The following is an 18,904-nucleotide window of genomic DNA, read 5'->3' as shown; positions in this document are numbered from 1 at the left end:
AGAGAGCATCCGACATAAATACATATTGGTCAACCAATTCAACTAAATAGCAGGAAATGTTGTTAACATAGTATTTCATTTTCCATACAAGAGAAAAAGATAAGAACTCAACAACAACATACTCGGTATAATCCCACATAGTGGGGTCTGCGGAGGATAGTGTGTACACAGACCTTATCTCTACCTTGTGGAGATAGAGAGGTTGTTTGCAGTAGACTCTCGGCTGAGGAAAGCCTAAGCACAACACTAATGAAAAGAAAAACGGCAAGAAATAACAGTAAGAAGATAATAACTCACATCGGATAATTAATACAAGAAATCATGAGTTAACTGATTCTAAGATACAGAAGGTACTCTACTATTCTCTCTTCCAGATGGAAAATGCAGCGCGCTATAGAAGAGGTCTGTGCTTCCCATACAAACTTACTATACATCGACGCCTTAAGCAGTGGAAGTCAGTTTAAAAATCACTTAGGATCTAACTTTAGCAAGACGCGCCCTTAGTTCTTCTAAGTCTTCCTCGTCATCAGCACCCTGCAAGAAATAACAAACCAATGGTCAATCAATTTAGTTCGGTTGATCACTACAATACGTCACAAGATGAGAGGACATACCTCTGCCTCCTCCACTGCCTGCGCGGGTTGCTTTAACTTTTGCTTTCGGACTGCTTCAGGAAGTTGTGCAGTAGTCTCACCAGCAATTGCAGTCAAAACCTTGTCAACTTCTTCTTCAATCTCGTCTTCTATGTCTTCTGAATCCAGGGCGCTGTCCACTGCATCATTTACCATTTCCTCCATCACACCAGCCTGCAATACCAAGAGATCGGGTAATTTCTAGTTAAAAAGAAAATGTGCGTGTGTGCGCGCACGCGTGTTGTGTGTGTGAGAGAGAGAGAAGCTTCTTGCGGGGGAGGCAGGCAATAGGACAGTCTATCATATAGAGATCAGCTTTCGTTTTTCTTCCACAGACAACTGTGCAACGTGTGAGCGTGAGTTGCATTCAATTTGGCATACAACCAATCACTGAAAGGAAAATAAGAGTCATGCTTTGGCAACTTCTATGCTCTTCTACTTGCCCTCTAATGTTTTATTCAGCACAAAGAAGATTTTAGTATAAATTCAATATTTTCATGGGTAGAACTGACTATCTTCAACATATTTATGGAACGAACTATTGGATACTCATGCATCTGAGATCTTAAATAACCCAAAATGGCCGGAAAGGCCTACAAGTAATATCAACAAGCTCGTCTAACTGTTCGGAGAGTATTCTCATTCATGTTAACAATAATTCATACAATATCCCAATCCACACAAGAAACACCTAGTTTCTCCATAGAACTCCTAAAGAATAAGCGCACATGCTCTGTGAATTATGAAGGAATTCATAGTCATATACTATGTTAAATGAAACCATCAAAAGCCAGGTGCATCCACATCAATCTCACACGATCTAGGTGTGGGAAAGGAATAACGTACATAATTTGGCTGACTTCATGCTCACGCTGGGTTTTTTGGTTTTGATTTTCAGTTTTTATAAAAATTATATATATATATTCACATAAAGTGTTCGAAAACTTTGCTATTGTATGAGATATACTTATGGAATTAATATTAGGCATTTAAAAGGAACTTAATTATACTTGTTTTGGTTCAAAGACTTTTATTTAATAACTGAAATATAAACACACAACATACATATATACTCCATCCATTTCAAACAGAATGAAGAGGCTGAAAACGAAGGTCTCAAGCCTTCTCATTTACGGTCTCAATTGGAACTATTTCTTTCATTTTCTAAAGTAATATTTTCGTATTTAGAAGGGTGTAGGGGCAAGCCCATTATCAACCGAGTTTTGAACCGTGCACCTCTAGTCCTCCGGGATTTCTTAGTTAACAAAAAAATTAATATTTTCATATCTAATACTCCACTACATCAACAAGTACTATAAGTCATAATTCTTTAATTAATTAAAAACATTTAAGATAAGTTTGAAATAATTGTAGTAAAAGATTGTTTGATTCTCCAAATAGTAATGACATCAGATAAAATGAAGCAGAGAGAGTATATGATAAATATTCTATAATGTAAAAAATTAGTCGTATCTTAGCACCCGTACCTTTAACTCTAACATATCCCTGAATTCTAAGATTTATGTGATGACAAATCTGACTCCTAGATTTGTATCCTTATTTTATACCCACACCCTTGTCCATGTAACACAGGTCATATGCTGTTAATTTGCACGAGGAACAAGGAAATAAAACTTGACATGTGATATCTAAATATATATCCCCATTTAAGAAAGACAATTATAATCTAAAACACAAATTTGTGATCAAGTTACACAAGATTTTCAAAAACTAGTATAAGCATATTTACACATAAAGAAGCTGAAAATAATCGAAGGGGTACACTTGATGAGAGTATAAAATCTGACACCTAGAAATAGACTCACTAGAAAACTTCCTTAAGAAGTAATGGATTCCATATAGTATGAACACACAAAAAAATACAGCCAATAGCAAACAGAGAAACAATGATTCTGTTATGTTATCTAGCATACAGCAATATTTAAGAATTGGAATCAAACTGGTTTAAAGGCGATTCGCAACCAGGAGAAAAGATCAAGAATATCATTGAAGCTCAAAATGATAAAGCCAAATAGATATATACCTTGGTCATTTCTTTACTAAATTCCTGCATTGTCATAGCCACTTCTGGAGCCTTCATAAGATTATTGACGAGCTTCATGACTTCAGCACTCTTAGATAAATGTCCCACTGTTCGAGCGATAGCTGCAAAACCAATTACAAGTCAATGGGACACTGGAGAAGCCAACACATAAACTAATAAGTATAAATCAAGAGGGTTGGTTTCAATTTGTCGTCCAACCAGCAACAGTATATGGTTGTCTAGCTACAGACATTCTAATAGGTGCTACTTTCCTAGCTGCTGCTAACAACCTAAATATAGAATACAATCGATTTTGCCAAAACGACATCAAGATATTTTATTTTATCCAGTTATTCTGTTGAAAATGAAAGTCCAATAGGTGCAACTTTCCTAGGTGCTGCCTCTATTTCATAGAATCATTTGAAAAGGCAGAATTCTATTATCAGTTTAGCCATAATAGCATCCAGTTGTCCAGCAAAAAATGAAATATTCATCTGTTGTTACAGAAAATCAAAAGGACAAAAAACCTAAGCAATCCTACTTCTTCTATTCATCTATATAAATAACAAACTACACACACTATGCCTCTTCAAACTCCATACATTACATTATATTAACCCCCCCCCCCCCCCCCAACCACCACCACCACCACAAAAAAAAAAAAAAACTCCATACATTATATGCAATGTTCTCAATGGATGCTCCGTCTCTTGTTCAATATATAATATAAGAGGCATAATGTATGTATTTTGTTATTTAGATATTGATTGTAGCAATCTTGATCAGGTTATGTTCTCAATCGATGCATACTGTTCATGTTCTCAATCGATGCATACTGTTCCCTGACAGCTTGCTCGTCAAGAAGAACTTAGAGGACAAATGCACACTCCTGAATATAAAAGGGGGATAGACATATATACAAAAAGTGAAGCAAGACTATGATCATACCGACACTTTCTCCAAGGTGCATTGATATTGAATTCAACTGCGCCTTATTCTCGTACAATCGGTTCACAGTTCTTTTAGATCTCACAATTTCTTTCGCAAGTGACTGCGGTAAATACATCAACAGTGCGATATGAATAAGCAATAAGATACAAAAAACACCAAAATATGCCTCATAACCATATACAATATCAGTCTGAATTCAAGATATGCTCTTACCGTAAAAAAGAAAAAGAAATCATGGATAAGCACTAAACCAACTACTTAAATAGGCGTTCCTAAAAGTCTGGAAAAAAGCATAGTGGTTTGTCACATAAGCTGCCTAAGAAAGCTCCTAATGACACAAGACAAAGCACTTATCAACCACGTAGAAATCTTTCGATGATCCAAAACAAAATTTAAGAGAAGCTTCTTCTCTTTCTCATTTCGCCAACATTTAAAAGTATTGGAAAGAAAAATTACTCTTCATCTACTGATCTGAAATAACAAATTTTCAAACATATAATTAAGTCTATTTACTATTTCTTAGTTTACCAATGTTATAGACCTAGATTATTTCTCAGTTTACCAATTACCAACATATTTTCCAAAGTATCAACCTTTTTCTTTTTGATAGAGTAAGGTTCTAAAATGACAAAATTTAAAGAGCTTAATTTCAACTATTTCTCAGTCTATAATTCTACAGTCCTCAAATAAACATCAGCTTAGAAAAAATAGCAGTCATAACCAGCAAATAATTATGTGAATTTTTTTTTTTTTGTTTTAAATTAGAGAGTTCAAGTGAGAGCAGTAAATCACCTTGGCAGAACCCATATCATTTCTCTTTGCAGCTTCTTTAATTGCTTTCTGCACATTCTTCTCCTCTCTTTGTATATCTGATCAAAAGCGCCAAAAATCCACAAACCCAAGATAAAAAAATCGAAATTTACAATCACCCAAAAAAACCAGGAAAAAAAACCCCTTTTCCTTCTTGACTATGAAAAATTAAACAGAATGTGAGGGGGAAAAAAAAAACTTTTACCTCGGATTTGACGTTCAATATTCCGGCATTCTTGTCGGAGCCTACGTTGCCAATCCCTTAAAAGCTGTTGAGGGTTCGGTTTTGGCTTCAATATATTCATTACTTTCTCCATTTTTTTCTTTTGTGAAAACCCCTTCAAATCAAAAGGCTGCAAGGATTGATGAAGCTGAATAGATATTCTGATCAAACAAAGAACTTTTCTTTATCGCGAATTTGTTCTTCTGAATAGATATTGTGATCAAAGAATAATCTTTAAAATGGTCAAATATACCCTCAATTTTAGTATATTATTCGCATTTATCCTCTCGTATATTATCCAAACATATCTATTCTACCGTTTGTCAAACTTTTTAGAAATACCCTATTAAAAAAATATTTATTTATTTTTAAAACTCATTAATAACCCGTTAAATCATTTTTATTTACTGCACTTTTTCCTCACATATTAGTCATCTCTTTCGTAGTCACTTGTTGAATTCAAGAAGTTAAAAGACATAAAAATATCGATAACCATATATTCATTTATACATTGAGTCCCAATTTTTTTAATATTCTTATTGTGTGTTTATTATATTCTACCTTTTTTAATTTTTATTTTTTTCTTCTAACTTCTGACAAGAGTGGGTTGCTCTAGTGGTGAGCACCCTCCACTTCCAACCAAGAAGTTGTGAGTTTGAGTCACCCCAAGAGCAAGGTGGGGAGTTCTTGGAGGGAGGGAGACGAGGGTATATCGAAAATAACCTCTCTACCTCAGGATAGGGGTAAGGTCTGCGTACACACTACCCTCCCCAAACTCCACTATTGGGATTATACTGGGTTGTTGTTGTTATTGTTGTTGTTTCTTCTAGCTTCTTTCTTTATTTTTTTTCACCATGTTGAACTGTACCGAGTATTCATCATTTTCTTTCCACCGTGACTTGAATGTTTATAGCATCTTATTAGTTTGGTAGTTGAAGTCTTAAGGTAGTTACCGAAATATTTCTTCCTCCAACTGTGAGCCTTTGTTGATGAGTATTCACGCACCAGGAATTTCTTATTATGCTTTAAGTATTTGGGCAACAAGTAATTATTTCCAAATCACCCCTTAAGTACCAAAGTTAGATTCCAAGATATAAGATGGGATACTCATAATTCTTAGTAACAACTAAACTTATAATGAATAAAAATTAAAACATAATTAGAGGAGATTCAATTTAATATCAAGCTACAGTGCGAGGAATCCATCAAGAATGAAAGAAAGTACACCAACAAGTTGGAAAGCAACTTAACAACCTAAGTATACTAACTTAATGTATTAACCAAACACAAATACTATTAAAGTATATATATCAGTTGTTACCAACATATAAACCAACTGTTAAGTGTGAATTACATTAGACAAAGGGATACCATATTATAATCACACACAAAAAACAACCAAAAGTGATAACACGACATCATAATGCCACCATGAATAACTAATAACCAAAAATATAAGTTCTTACTGATCCTACTTCCACCATCATTCTCGGTCTCTCTCTAAATGAATAAAATGTGTTAAGATGTCTCAGAAATCTAGGTTCTGTATTTTTAAATGATGGGTTTAACGGGTTTGGGTTAATGATTTTTCTTAAATGATTATTTTATTAATTTGGTGGCTTTCCGTTAGGTGAAAGGTATTTTAAAATAGTTTGGCTAGCGGTAAGGGTAAATATGGTTTCATAGTATAACAAGGGTAGATATGAACAATATACTAAAGTAGAGGGTATATTTGGCCCTTTTCCCTTTTAGTTATTTAAGGGGTCGTTTGGACATACGAAAATTTTCACTTTTTTTCAAAAATAAATTATTTTTTTCGAAATCAGTGTTTGACCATGAAATTTTTTAAATTTTCACTTGAAGATGAATTTCAGATTTTTTCGAAAATTTTAAAAACTCCAAAAGATTGTTTTCCAAAAATTTTACTTCAAATCACTCATAAAAATTTAAAAATAGCCAAAAATTATATTCATGTCCAAACACAACTCTAACTTTCAAATATCATTTTCACTAAAATTTATAAGTAATTCTTATGTCCAAACGCCCGCTTAGATTCGCTGAATAAAAAGTGGACAAAAAAAAAGTGATTGCCTTTAACCCAATAGATAGAAGACTGTAGCGGTGGAGGAAGGCAAAGTTAGTCGTGTGATGGCAGGTCTCGCTTGGATCTCACGCGTGGGTTTCAACTTTTTCTTTTTTCTATAGGCCAAATACATAAATATTCTTAAAGTTGTCACCAACTTTCAATTTAATATCATAATTAAGGTTTATATTCATTAGACACTTCAATACGATTTAGGATGTGTTTGGTATAACGAAAAATATTTTTCGTAGGAAATATTTTTCGAGAAAATATTTTCTTGGAAAATAAGTAGTAATCTTATTCATTTTTCGGTGTTTAGTACACAAATTAAGAAGAATAATTTCTCAAGAGTATTCATAAATAATTTAGATACAATAAACATGAAGTCATAAACTTTCGAACCAACAAATTTTCGAACCCACAAATTTCATAAACTTCCGAACCGTTAAACTTTCGAACACGTGAAATTTCGAACCCGTAAACTTCCAAACACATAAACCTCCGAACTCATAACTTTGGAAGTTGTAAAATTTCGAACCTGTAAACCGAAAGATGAAAAAACTAAAACTGAAAATATATATATATAAATTATTATTTTTTCGGTTCCCGGGGGAGGAGGGGGAGGATGCAGAAAAACGAAAAAACAGAAATTTGAAATTACAAAAAAAAAATAAAAAAAAACTTTTTTTGCGGGGTGGGGGCAGTGGGGTAGGGGTGCAGAAAAACAGAAAATTGAAATTAAAAAAAAAAAGTTTTAAAAAAAAACTTTTTTTTTTGTGCGGGGTGGGGGGCAGTGGGATGGGGATGGGTGGTGCAGAAAAAAAAATAGAAAATTAAAAAAAAATTTAAAAAAAAGTAAATATTTTTTTGGGGTGGGGTGGGGTGTAAGGTGGGTGGTAACGGAAAAAAAAACTGAAATTTGAAAGGAAAAAAAAGAGAGTTTTAGAAAATATTTTCCTCCAATTGGAGGAAAATATTTTCGAGTTCATAAGGAAAATATTTTCCAAAATATTTAAACCGACCAAACATGAAAAAATTGAAAAACATTTGCCGCAAAATATTTTCCATCATACCAAACACACCCTTAAAATATACCTATTATACACAAAATACTAACATGAGCCGTATGTCTAAAGTTTAGAACTTCAGACCCGCAATTTTTTAACTTCCGACCCACGAGTCTAAAGTTGAACTTGAAGCAATTAGACTTCAATTTTTTTATAAAACTCGGTTATTCTTTAAACATGCGTCTTAAATACGGCTATTTATGCACTTGCCCTGGTATTATTTTGGGATCTAAGCACAAATAACTGGTCGAATTTATTATTTTTTCGTGCTAATGGAATATGCTAACTATACATAGTTATACATATACTCTATTATTAATTTATCAAGCGTACATATATTATACATATATCAATTATTTTTAGTTTAAACGGTTGAGTGAACGGCTATTTAGGTCAATTCTTCATGTTACCTGAACTTTGATTCGCAAATCCTTGATAGAATTGGCCCAAATAATGTACGCAGGCCTAATTATACAAGAGGGGCAATCTCTACTTGAATTTCCAAGGATAAAAGCCAAATAACTTGAAAACCAATTAGAAACAACAAGAAGGGCTGCGCAACAAGGTCCTAAAGAAACAGTGGGCTATCGACCTGTGAATTGCTTCAATCGAAAAAAAAGTTTTTTTCGGAAAATTTTATGGCATAAAAACATAAGAAGAAAACGAGTGATACATGTTTAACTTATGTATTGTTTTTTAATTATTTTAAATATTTTAATTTTAATTTTAAAATATTAGATTGATCTAATCTAATTTAACTTTGAAGTTTAATCGTATTAACTCTGAAAAAGGGAAACACGAAACTAAAAAGGAGAGGGAGTATAGCAAATTGAATCTTATTCCAACTTTGGGTAACGTTAATTCTTAGGAAGAATGGCATTTACTAGTAATTTTTTGAATCTTCTTCCAACTTCCACAAAAAAGAAATCTAAGAGAAAGACAAAACTTAAAACTAAAAAACTTATTCAATTACAAAATTTCAGTTGGTTAGAGCATCATCTTTTGCTTTTTATTCTTTCTGATCTCATGTCATTTTTTAATTCTAGCAGCATACATGCTCCTTTCTCGTCCTCTCATTTGGGATTTGTTTATATACTTCTTCTCCCCATGTAAAAAGAAGAAAAAAAAGAAAAGAAATTTCAAACCCTCTACCGACAAATACAAATACATAACAGAAACTACCCCAAAAAAATACATCCAATTCTTTATCTAATCCTTTTCTCAGCAAAAAAAAAGAAAAGAAAAATGAAGAAACTTTGTTAGCAACTTTTTTGTTTGACTTCCATATCTCTTTTATGCAATATGCATGTCATGCCATGCATTTAAAAAGAAACTTTTGATCTCTTTAGTCATTATATATCATCGAAAGTCAAATGATGTTTTTCCAAGTTATTGAATTGGTAATGGTACGTACTACATATTTTCTATGCATGGGCCTATTTGTATTCCGTCGACATCTCATTCATAAATGCAAATTGGGAAATAAAATCATACTCATTAGATATATATAGGGCAAAAGTAATGAATTCAGTGAAATAACGGGCAACAGACGAATCCAAGTTTACATATCTCCTCTCCCCACTCCCACCTGCCACCCCCAAAATATCAAGAGAAAGAGAAGGACAAAGAAAAAGAAGACAATAACAAAATCAAGTCTTGTACTTTAATTTGGTTGCTTTAGAGGAAAGTTGAGCCCTTTTTACTGTTAATGAAAGCTCTCGGTTCTCGTTCTGAGAATGAAAAAATTAAATTCCAATAGGAGGTGATTTCTCATTTAACGAGCCTTATACGACGCGATGGCATCGATTGAGACTCCAAAAAAGTCTTTTTGCCTATTGCATGAGCCATGCATAATTAATAGTCACCTACTACCGGGAGAAAAAGAAAAAACAGTCAAGTAGGGTTTTGTTTCTTTTTTCGTCGCTATTATTTATTTGTTAATATTATATACAATAATATATAAAATCAAATACCAAATGATTGAAGAGGTAATTAAATTGCAAGGTGTTCATGATAAAACTTAATAGTGCACCTGCCAAAACTGACAGTAGCCTAATACGTCATGACCTAACAATTCTAACCTCTATATAAATTATTCTTGTTGTATCGTCAATAGAGCTGAATAATATGTAAGATCTACTATATAGAATTAGAGCGTATCACCTATATAAATGTTGGAAGGCCCACACATGTCATCATTTCAAAATTTAGGCAATTTTGTATTTTTATTTTTATTTTTTTTATTTTTTGGTTATAGGAACAAATGGAATTAGCAAGGATTAGAAGCATACAATGAAAAAGAAAGAAACACAAGAAAATATAGCAAAGTTGCAACCAGTGGTGTACGCTGATTTTTTCATAAGCGGTGTCACAATTTGAAGAAATGAACAAATAAATAAATTATTGTAGTTGTAAGCGGTGTCATTTTCTATATTTATCCTTAATATTTTTATTTTTCTTATACATAACTAGTAAAAAATTTCGGCGAAGCGGTGTCCCGTGACATCGCATAGAACAAGGTGTATATGCCCCTGGTTGCAACGAACTAATTCAGAATTTAGAGTCAATAAGTTTGGAGTAAGTGTTACTACACGCATGCATTTATATACATTTTGTTTTTATACTTTTTCACATCTATTTAGAGACGATATAAGTTGAAGCTAGTAGGTGCGATTACACCTATTACTATTATGTTTGAAATTTGATCTACGACTCATCTGCAGGTACAGAAACATATAATGATGAGGTATAGATTCGGAAAGATCATATATTTATGAAGTTAAGTAGTGATTTACATTAAATCTTTAGTAGATTACGTGAAAGCAACCTTCCAATTTAAATCCATCTTCTTTCTTTTCTCAAAAGATTTTCCTCCACATTGTCCTTATATATAATGATAAATAAATCACGAAATGTTAGGCTTTTCACAATTATTTACTAGTTATGATTAACCTTTTAAATATATACTATTAGGTTTTTGATGAACATAAATTTAGGCTTTATGCCGTGAATCTTTTTAGCATCCTGCACCATCTTAAGTATGTTATATATATATATGAGCAAATTAAAGCAATCATATATTAAAGCTTCTGTGAGGAAAATTATAATTAACATCAATAAATATAATCGGAAAGCTTCTATACCTTTGTCTCATTTCATAACATTCCGTAGATTTCGCCTAAATACAATATAGAGACATTTTCACCAATTAATTCTTGCTGATTATCTGCAAATCTTGTCTGCTCCAAATCAAATCTTTTCTGAAGCCCCACGATGTAATGATATATATATATATATATATATATGTATGCCAGAAAATTAAAGAATCACGATCAATGAATTTTCAAAAAATCTTTCATTTTTATTTCTTTTATTTTTTTTAAAAAAACTTTTCTTTTCTAGGGTATAAGATCACAAATGGCTAGTTTGATCGAATTACATCAATCGACATCCTACAAGTACTATTTTCGAATATTATATATCAAGTGATATTTATTTAATAAACATATTTAATACATATTATATTTATATATTTTTCAATTACAGTTATAATTTAAAAAATGAGAGAGATTTCAGCGTCAATTGTGTGCGCCAGAAATATTCTATATGAGTTCCTATAACTACTTCAAGTTAATACTAAAAAATAATAATTGAGTTTTACTAGGATTATATATATATATAAAATTAAATTGACGTGAACCTGTAACTCACTAGTATGCTATGTGTGATCATATCGTAGTTGTTCCTATTAAACCTTCACCTTTTCTAGATGCGCTTTTACATTCTATGCAGTAAATTTGTACTACTAAAATCACGACTAATATATAACCTTAAAACCTATATTTTTATTAAAATCCTTTAATGGAAATTTCATGGACGTACTCCCCATATAAATTCACAAAAAGTCAAACAGAAAAAGAAAAAAGAAAAAAAGGAAAAGGAAGAAGCTAAGAAGATGAGGCTCTAAAAAGGATGTCGCATACTTTCGAGTAGGGGTATACAAAGGTCGGGTTGATTCGAATTTTTTAGTTATCAAACCAAACTAATTATATCGGGTTATTAAATATAAAGATCAAACCAAACCAATAAAATCCGGGTTTTTAAATCTCGGTTTTTTGGTTCGTTGTTTCGGATTTTTTTCTTCATAAAGTCTTCATAGCACAAAACATAGAATTTGTGCTCCAAATATTTCTTTAATCCTAGTAAGACAGAACTATATAAGGTATTTTTTTAATAAAATAACATAAACATGAGATGATTCATGGCATTGTACTAAAATATTCAACAATAAAGATAAGAATCGCATAAAATAAATATTATTAATAAGCCATAATGAAAACAAACATAATTTAAAATTACTAATAAGTTGCTAAAATAAGTACAACTAATAAGTACTATTATTTACATGACTAAACACTAAAAGAAAAATAAGTTATGCATTTTATCTAAACCATGAAAAAACTAAAAAATAGATACAATTGAATTGAATGTCTTTTATTATCATTAGTATTGATTTGATTTTGGTTTAATTTAGAATTTATTTGAGTTACTGATATTTATGGACTATAAAGCTTAATGGAGCATCCAAAAATTTTTAGTCCAAGCTTGAAATAATACGTTAAAAGATAAAATTATGAAAAAACTTAAGAAATAGTATTTATAAATTATACTACAATAAATATTTTCATGTATTAAATATATTTAAAACTTCTATACATATAATGTCGGGTTGGTTTAGTTTCGGTTTGACTTTTTTAGTTAAAACCAAACCAAACCAAATATCGTCGGATTTTTTTTTCCAACACCAAACCAATCAAACCAAACCATAGTCAGGTTATTTTTTTCGGTTTGACTCGAATTATTGAATTGGTGCGATTTATCGGTTTCATTCGTAGGCCCTACTTTCGAGTCATAAATGTAGAGATCCATTATATTAATGTAAGTGGAAATAGGAGGAAAAATTGCCATTTCAACCTTTAGAGCTATTTATTGTTTAACTTCTCAGTTTACTAGAAGTTTCTCCATTTCAAAGAGTCCGTTTGGCCAAACTCTCAACAATTGCTTGTTTTGAAAAGTACTTTTGTTCATAAGTAATTTTTGAAAAAATAGTTTTGGAGAGTAGCAGCTTGTGTTTAGTTAATTCATTTGAGAAATATTTTTTGTAATATTTAATAAGCAACTTATGTTTGCCAATCTTTTAAAAAAGTATTTTTAAGTGTCAAATTGCGAAAAATGACAGTAAATATACAACTAACAATTAGTATTATTTAAAAGAGAGAAATAAATTTAATTATTTATTATAAATAATTCAATTAATTTTTTATTTGTAAATGATAAGTTCCAGGGTCAATTGGTTTTGTAGCCCATTACAAACTTGTATTTAGTTTTATGACCCCATATCTTTTTTATACATGAGAGATTTGCTTTTACACATAAGAGATCTTTCTTTTACACGTAAGAGATCTAAAAAAAATATTTTCTTAAATTCAACATTGTAAAAAGTCATGAAGACCTAAAACCCCTGGTTTTTTTTTTCAATTCAGTTGGCACTCCAAGTTTGATAATATGTTGATAAAAATTGAGCAAGTAAACATGGCCAAAACGCAAATCTCATCGTAGACAAAAAAATATTAAAGTGATGTTATTTCGTCTATCAAAGTTTGGCGGGCAAACTATTTAATATTTATGCCGGTAAAAAATAACAAATATTTGATAGAATAATCGAGATTAGTGCAAGCTGTCCTGAACACAATTATATAATTTTTGGCCAAAAAGGCCTCTAGAAGTGTCGGCAAAGGAGGACCCAAATTCGTAGCAAATCAGTGTAAGTAGGCCATTGCTAGAACAAACCATTTTTGTCTCAATCCTTACACTACCCTCTGTCGCTGTGTATGCTCTTGAAAAATTATACATATTTAACAGTGTTTTGAAAGGTATAGCCCACCAAATTCAATGATTTTAATCATTCTGAGATGCTACTTTCGTACTAAAACAATTATAATCCAAGATCCTTTTATTTATGATTAGGGCATCTTTGTCTATGCATAGAAAATTCTGGGGTATTGTTGTGCTTTTTCGTCCTTTTTATAGCAATTTTTGCACTGGCACACTGGAAAAAGAAAATGGAATTAATTAATTAGCTCAGAACTTCTAGTCTAAATTGCCTAATTGTGTCACTAGACATTAGTCCTGAGCTAAAACAAGTTCTTTTTTGTCCATGCAGAGGAAATTTAGCTTTTGTAGGCAGACTTGCTCGCCTAATAAATTCAAGAAATATGTGTAATGGTCTTGTGTTATTGCACCACTTGCATTAAAAATTTTAACCTAGGATGTTGAAATTCATGTCCACTAAATTGATTATCAACTTTATCCCGAAATATTTAATGACAAAATAGGCACCCCCCTCTCTAATTGGGGGTGGTGGAGGGGGGACCAAGTTGAGTAACATCACTGTTGTAAAATCCTTAGTTCCATTATTGACTATAAAACTAATTAAGACCATGTTCGACTAAGCTTCTCCAATTCAAAGTTAAATAGTTTTGCCAAACTTTTAGAAGGAAAAAAATATTTTTGAGTAGAAGTAGAAGCAGTTTTGAAGAACCAAAAAAAGATATCTTCTCTCCTAAAGCACTTTTTTGAAAAATACTTTTGAAAAAAATACACTTAGAAGCAGTTTTTAAAAGCTCTATCAAACACTAATTGTTATTCAGAAATATTTTTTAAATTAATTAGCCAAACACAAACTATTTCTCACCAAAAATATTTTTGAGAAAAACACTTTTGAAAAAAAAAAATCTCAAAATAAATTATTTTTGCAGCTAACAAACTATAAGTTCTAATCAATACTTCCACGAAATCTCTAGTCTCATTTAGAAGCAAATTACCTGAATTCCAGGTGAATGCCCCGTATAGACAGGCAACTTAATTAGATCCCCATCATTTGGGCGTTTGGAGATGAATTTTTTGAACAATATATTGGGTTTCAATCTCTACAGGTAATACAACCACTTAGTTTAATCTAAAGTTAGGTCATTAAAGAGAGGAGGAAAATGCATTTTAAACATGCTTTTCAAAGCAATGTGACGAAGATTGTTGAAGTGCATATATGATCAGTAGAACGTATAAATGCTACACATTTAAGGATTGATCAGTTGATTATGTAGATTGAATATATGTGAACAAAAGATATTTGCGAAATTTCAATGATATTTCTTCTTAGTTAATTAGATTTCGCTTTTTTCAATAATGATATAGATTTAGTATTGATATTAAGGAGTTGCTTTTACACAATGTTCCAAAATGGGACAGCACAAGAAAATAATGGATCAACGGATAGAATGTTGGCATACACTTTAGAATGAGAGAAGGAAATTGAAAGTAGCACTATACAACAATTTCATTAATTACCAATTATTTGTTCAGATTATGATAAAATAAAATAATGATAGAGGATACACCCAAAAAAAAAAATACTATATCCTTTTGAAGAAAAAAAAAAGGGTAGAGGATACACCAAATGGATATATACAAAATAATGTCAACTCCGAGTTATAATAATTAAAGCATAATATTGAAAAGGAAAAAAGAAAAAGAAATGTGAGTATGTTTAATTTGGATAGAAGGCAAAGCTAAATGAAAGTCATGTTTAATGTGGAAAAGAGTGTTGATGTAAAATGTTTGTCGCCGTAAGAAATGGCAGTGCCATAAAGAAGAAATCGAAACCGAAAAAGAGGATATATATATAGGGTAATAATAAAAATGTAATTATGAGGAAATGAAAATGAAAAATGAAAAGAAAAAAGAAGAATACCACTTATGACAATTCCTCCTCCATCTTCTTTGTTTTTTAGCTTCCCATAACGAGAAATCCTAACCAACTAATTTTTGCTGATGAATTTAAGAAGGAAAAAAAAAGATATACTACGCATATCACTTTTTTTTTTATTTTAAAAGAAGAGGTTTCTATTATATTAGAGGTTCAAGGAAGAGAAAAGGGAAGGAACAAAAGAGGGATATATAGTAAATATTGAATAAACCACACTTGTTTTGTGAAAAATTCATGGTGATTCGTTAGATTATGAGTGTTAAACGGGTGAACTTACACACATTTAATGTTTATGTCAACATATACGTACTCACCCCATTAAATTACTTAATCATAAGAAAGTAAGAAATATATAATTTAATATAAATATCGGGTACAGGTAAAATTTTAGATATTCCTACTTTATATACTTGAAAAATGGCTTGATTTTGCATATTCATGAAAAAGGCATCACAAAATTGTTCCTTTATATTTGTCTCTATGCATAACTCCTTATCAATTCATTTTCTTTAGTGGGACCTCAATCTTCTTATTTATACTCATCTCTATGTGTTCTTCTCCCTTCAATCTTACAACACTTCAATTCTATCATCATCTCAACACCAACACCAACACCAGTGTCTCTAAATTAAAGCACTCATTTTTATCCACATTAATTGATTATATTTCTTCCCTTTCTAACTATGGCTAATTTATTCCTTCTTTCTTTACTTCTCATTTTCTTGTTCAATTCAAGCAATGCTCAGGGTCCCCTTTCTCCTGGCTACTATCCTAGTTCTAAGGTTCAATCGTTAGGGTTTAACCAGGGTTTTAGAAACCTTTGGGGTCCTCAACATCAATCTTTGGACCAAAGTGCCTTAACAATATGGCTTGATAAAACCTCAGGTCTTTAGTTCTTGTCTCTCTTTTATATATTCGTATGCATTATTATACTTATTAATTTTTGCAACTAAGTTATATACACCGATCATGATCAATGCTGTTTAACCTGTCATAATATACTAACTATCACTTTTATCGTAGAGATTTATTTACATTATAAGCGATATTTGATCGTGTGTAAATATCTCTTTTCATCATCCTTGCTCGAATTCTCCAAAAATATCATCGAGCGCGTGTCGGATCCTCCAAAAGGGGTATATTTTTGAAGGATTCGATATGGGTGTAACAACATTTTAGAGAGTACCCACAACATAGCCCTCCACTAGAATTTTTCTAATCACATCTTCAATTTCCTTTATATTGCACATCTTTTTTGAATAGCCTCTCATATTTCTAATTTCTTGGATTTTCTCGTGTATTTTAATTACAGGGGGAAGTGGCTTTAAATCTCTGGAAAATTATCGTTCCGGTTATTTTGGCACTTCTGTGAAGCTACAACCTGGTTACACTGCTGGAATTATTACTTCTTTCTATGTGAGAACAAATTTAATAAATTTTTATTTTTATTTTTTATATATATAATACTAGTCATTATTTTTTTTTCCTCCTGAATTCTGTGGTAGCTTTCAAACAATCAAGATTATCCAGGGAACCATGATGAAATTGATATTGAGTTTCTTGGAACAACGCCAAATAAGCCTTATACTTTACAAACAAATGTATACATCAGAGGAAGTGGAGATGGAAATATTATTGGGAGAGAAATGAAATTTCACCTTTGGTTTGATCCAACTAAAGCTTACCACAATTATGCTATCCTTTGGGATCCCAATGAGATCATGTTAGTCTTTTATTTAATTGTCTATTTTAGTATTTTTTATATTTTTCTTTTTCCATATCGTTTTTATCAACTTTAAATCAACATCATGCATGCATGTATATATACATATATAATTCATATGACGTATTTGATTCGTCTCATACATGATAGGCAAAAAGAATCTTTACAACGTTTGAGTGATATGATAGCGTAAAAATTCTTCAGTGTATAGTAATTAACTCCACAAACAAAAATTATCACATGATAAGAACAACATATATAATTCCATATAAAGGTGTAATTCATGTGTGTTTAACAGTATGTTGTCGACTACAAAATGGTTGAGATTAATTTAAAGATTGACAAGCAACTACTCAACTAGACATAGAATTGAGTAAAACTCAATAGCAACAAGCCAAGAGATATTGATATGTATCTATCCATAAAATATATAGTTATGCTATTTTTGTCAAATATCAAAAAGTATTCTCATTCATTAATGTAACCACTTTAGGCCCCATGCAAATGTTTTCTTTTACTAGTTGTTTTTTTTCTAACGTGTCTTTGCTATTGTTTTCTTTGATTTTGACTTGTAGATTTTTTGTCGACGATGTTCCAATCAGAAGATACCCTAGGAAAAATGATGCTACATTTCCACAAAGACCTATGTATGTGTATGGTTCAATTTGGGATGCTTCATCTTGGGCAACAGAGGAAGGAAGAATTAAAGCCGATTATCGGTACCAACCATTCGTCGGAAAATATAATAATTTTAAAATTGCTGGTTGTACAGCTAATGCGAACCCCTGGTGCGGACGCTCGCCCTCCAGCTCTCCGTCTAGAGCTGGTGGGCTGAGCCGCCAACAAATAGCGGCCATGCTATGGGTGCAGAGGAACTATAAGGTGTATGATTATTGTCGGGACCCTAGGAGAGACCATACTCACACTCCTGAGTGTTAGTACGATTCGTAAAAAGAAAAAAAGTAAATTGCATAAAATTTCATACTGTAAGTGAATATAAGTTAAATTCATAAATAAAAGGAACGAAGAGATTTTGTTTTGGAGTGCCTTGAGATGGTCCTACTTGTTGCCGATGAATAGTTGGAAAGAGTAGTTGAAGCGTCCAAGTCTCCAAAGGATTTCAATGTGGATTTTTACTTTTGTTTTCTTGAAATTTATGTAAGTGTGCATTGAACATGTTTCATTTAAGTTTCAGGGGGAAAATTTGTCAAGAATATTGAAGAAAAAGTGAAGTTGATTTTGCCCCACTTGGGATATGATTTTTGGTCATTTCACCAGAATTGTCTTTCAATTGTACTTTATCATTGATTAAATGTATTTGGTTTTTTAATATATGATTGGCAAAAAAAAAAAATATCACATACTCAAAAATTAAAAAAAATCGAGTGTTATATTTTCAATTTCCAAATCGCTCCTTCTTGTCCAAGTTGATGGCCAAAAGCTTTGAAATAAGCAAACTTGATATATAGTGTGTGTTTGGTACGAAGGAAAATATTTTTCGGAAGATGTTTTTTAATTTTTTTATGTTTGGTTGGCTTAAATGTTT

At 31.5% G+C, this 18,904-nt stretch overlaps 2 protein-coding genes across 2 annotated transcripts; one reads left to right on the top strand and one right to left on the bottom strand.

Annotated features, from left to right (window-relative positions):
* Positions 1-281: 281 nt before the first annotated feature.
* On the bottom strand, positions 282-4,911 carry LOC104111502 (vacuolar protein sorting-associated protein 24 homolog 1-like). The gene is made up of 6 exons (XM_009621214.4): positions 4,643-4,911; positions 4,420-4,496; positions 3,625-3,727; positions 2,677-2,798; positions 615-806; positions 282-534 (listed from the first exon to the last, which is right to left on the bottom strand). The coding sequence occupies exons 1-6, from the start codon at positions 4,752-4,754 to the stop codon at positions 472-474; spliced, it is 669 nt and encodes a 222-aa protein (XP_009619509.1). The 5' UTR covers positions 4,755-4,911; the 3' UTR covers positions 282-471.
* Positions 4,912-16,189: 11,278 nt separating this feature from the next.
* LOC104111501 (xyloglucan endotransglucosylase/hydrolase protein 31-like) lies at positions 16,190-18,690 on the top strand. The gene is made up of 4 exons (XM_009621212.4): positions 16,190-16,520; positions 16,948-17,051; positions 17,141-17,358; positions 17,934-18,690. Exons 1-4 carry the CDS (start codon positions 16,319-16,321, stop codon positions 18,295-18,297), a joined length of 888 nt encoding a protein of 295 aa, XP_009619507.1. The 5' UTR covers positions 16,190-16,318; the 3' UTR covers positions 18,298-18,690.
* Positions 18,691-18,904: the final 214 nt, after the last annotated feature.

Source organism: Nicotiana tomentosiformis, chromosome 11 (assembly GCF_000390325.3).
Source record: "Nicotiana tomentosiformis chromosome 11, ASM39032v3, whole genome shotgun sequence".
In the NCBI taxonomy this organism is placed as follows: Eukaryota; Viridiplantae; Streptophyta; class Magnoliopsida; order Solanales; family Solanaceae; genus Nicotiana; species Nicotiana tomentosiformis.
Note: the sequence above shows the minus strand (reverse complement) of the source record. Positions and strands in the feature narration are given on the sequence as shown.

Excerpts from the sequence above, each read along its gene's own strand:
- LOC104111502 (XM_009621214.4), bottom strand. The coding sequence starts at position 4,754 with ATGGAGAAAGTAATGAATATATTGAAGCCAAAACCGAACCCTCAACAG. Across the intron at positions 807-2,676 it reads TTAGTAAAGAAATGACCAAG|GCTGGTGTGATGGAGGAAAT; the intron begins GTATATATCTAT and ends TTGGTATTGCAG. Across the intron at positions 535-614 it reads AGGCAGTGGAGGAGGCAGAG|GGTGCTGATGACGAGGAAGA; the intron begins GTATGTCCTCTC and ends TATTTCTTGCAG.
- LOC104111501 (XM_009621212.4), top strand. The coding sequence starts at position 16,319 with ATGGCTAATTTATTCCTTCTTTCTTTACTTCTCATTTTCTTGTTCAAT. Across the intron at positions 16,521-16,947 it reads ATGGCTTGATAAAACCTCAG|GGGGAAGTGGCTTTAAATCT; the intron begins GTCTTTAGTTCT and ends TTTTAATTACAG. Across the intron at positions 17,359-17,933 it reads TGGGATCCCAATGAGATCAT|ATTTTTTGTCGACGATGTTC; the intron begins GTTAGTCTTTTA and ends TTTGACTTGTAG.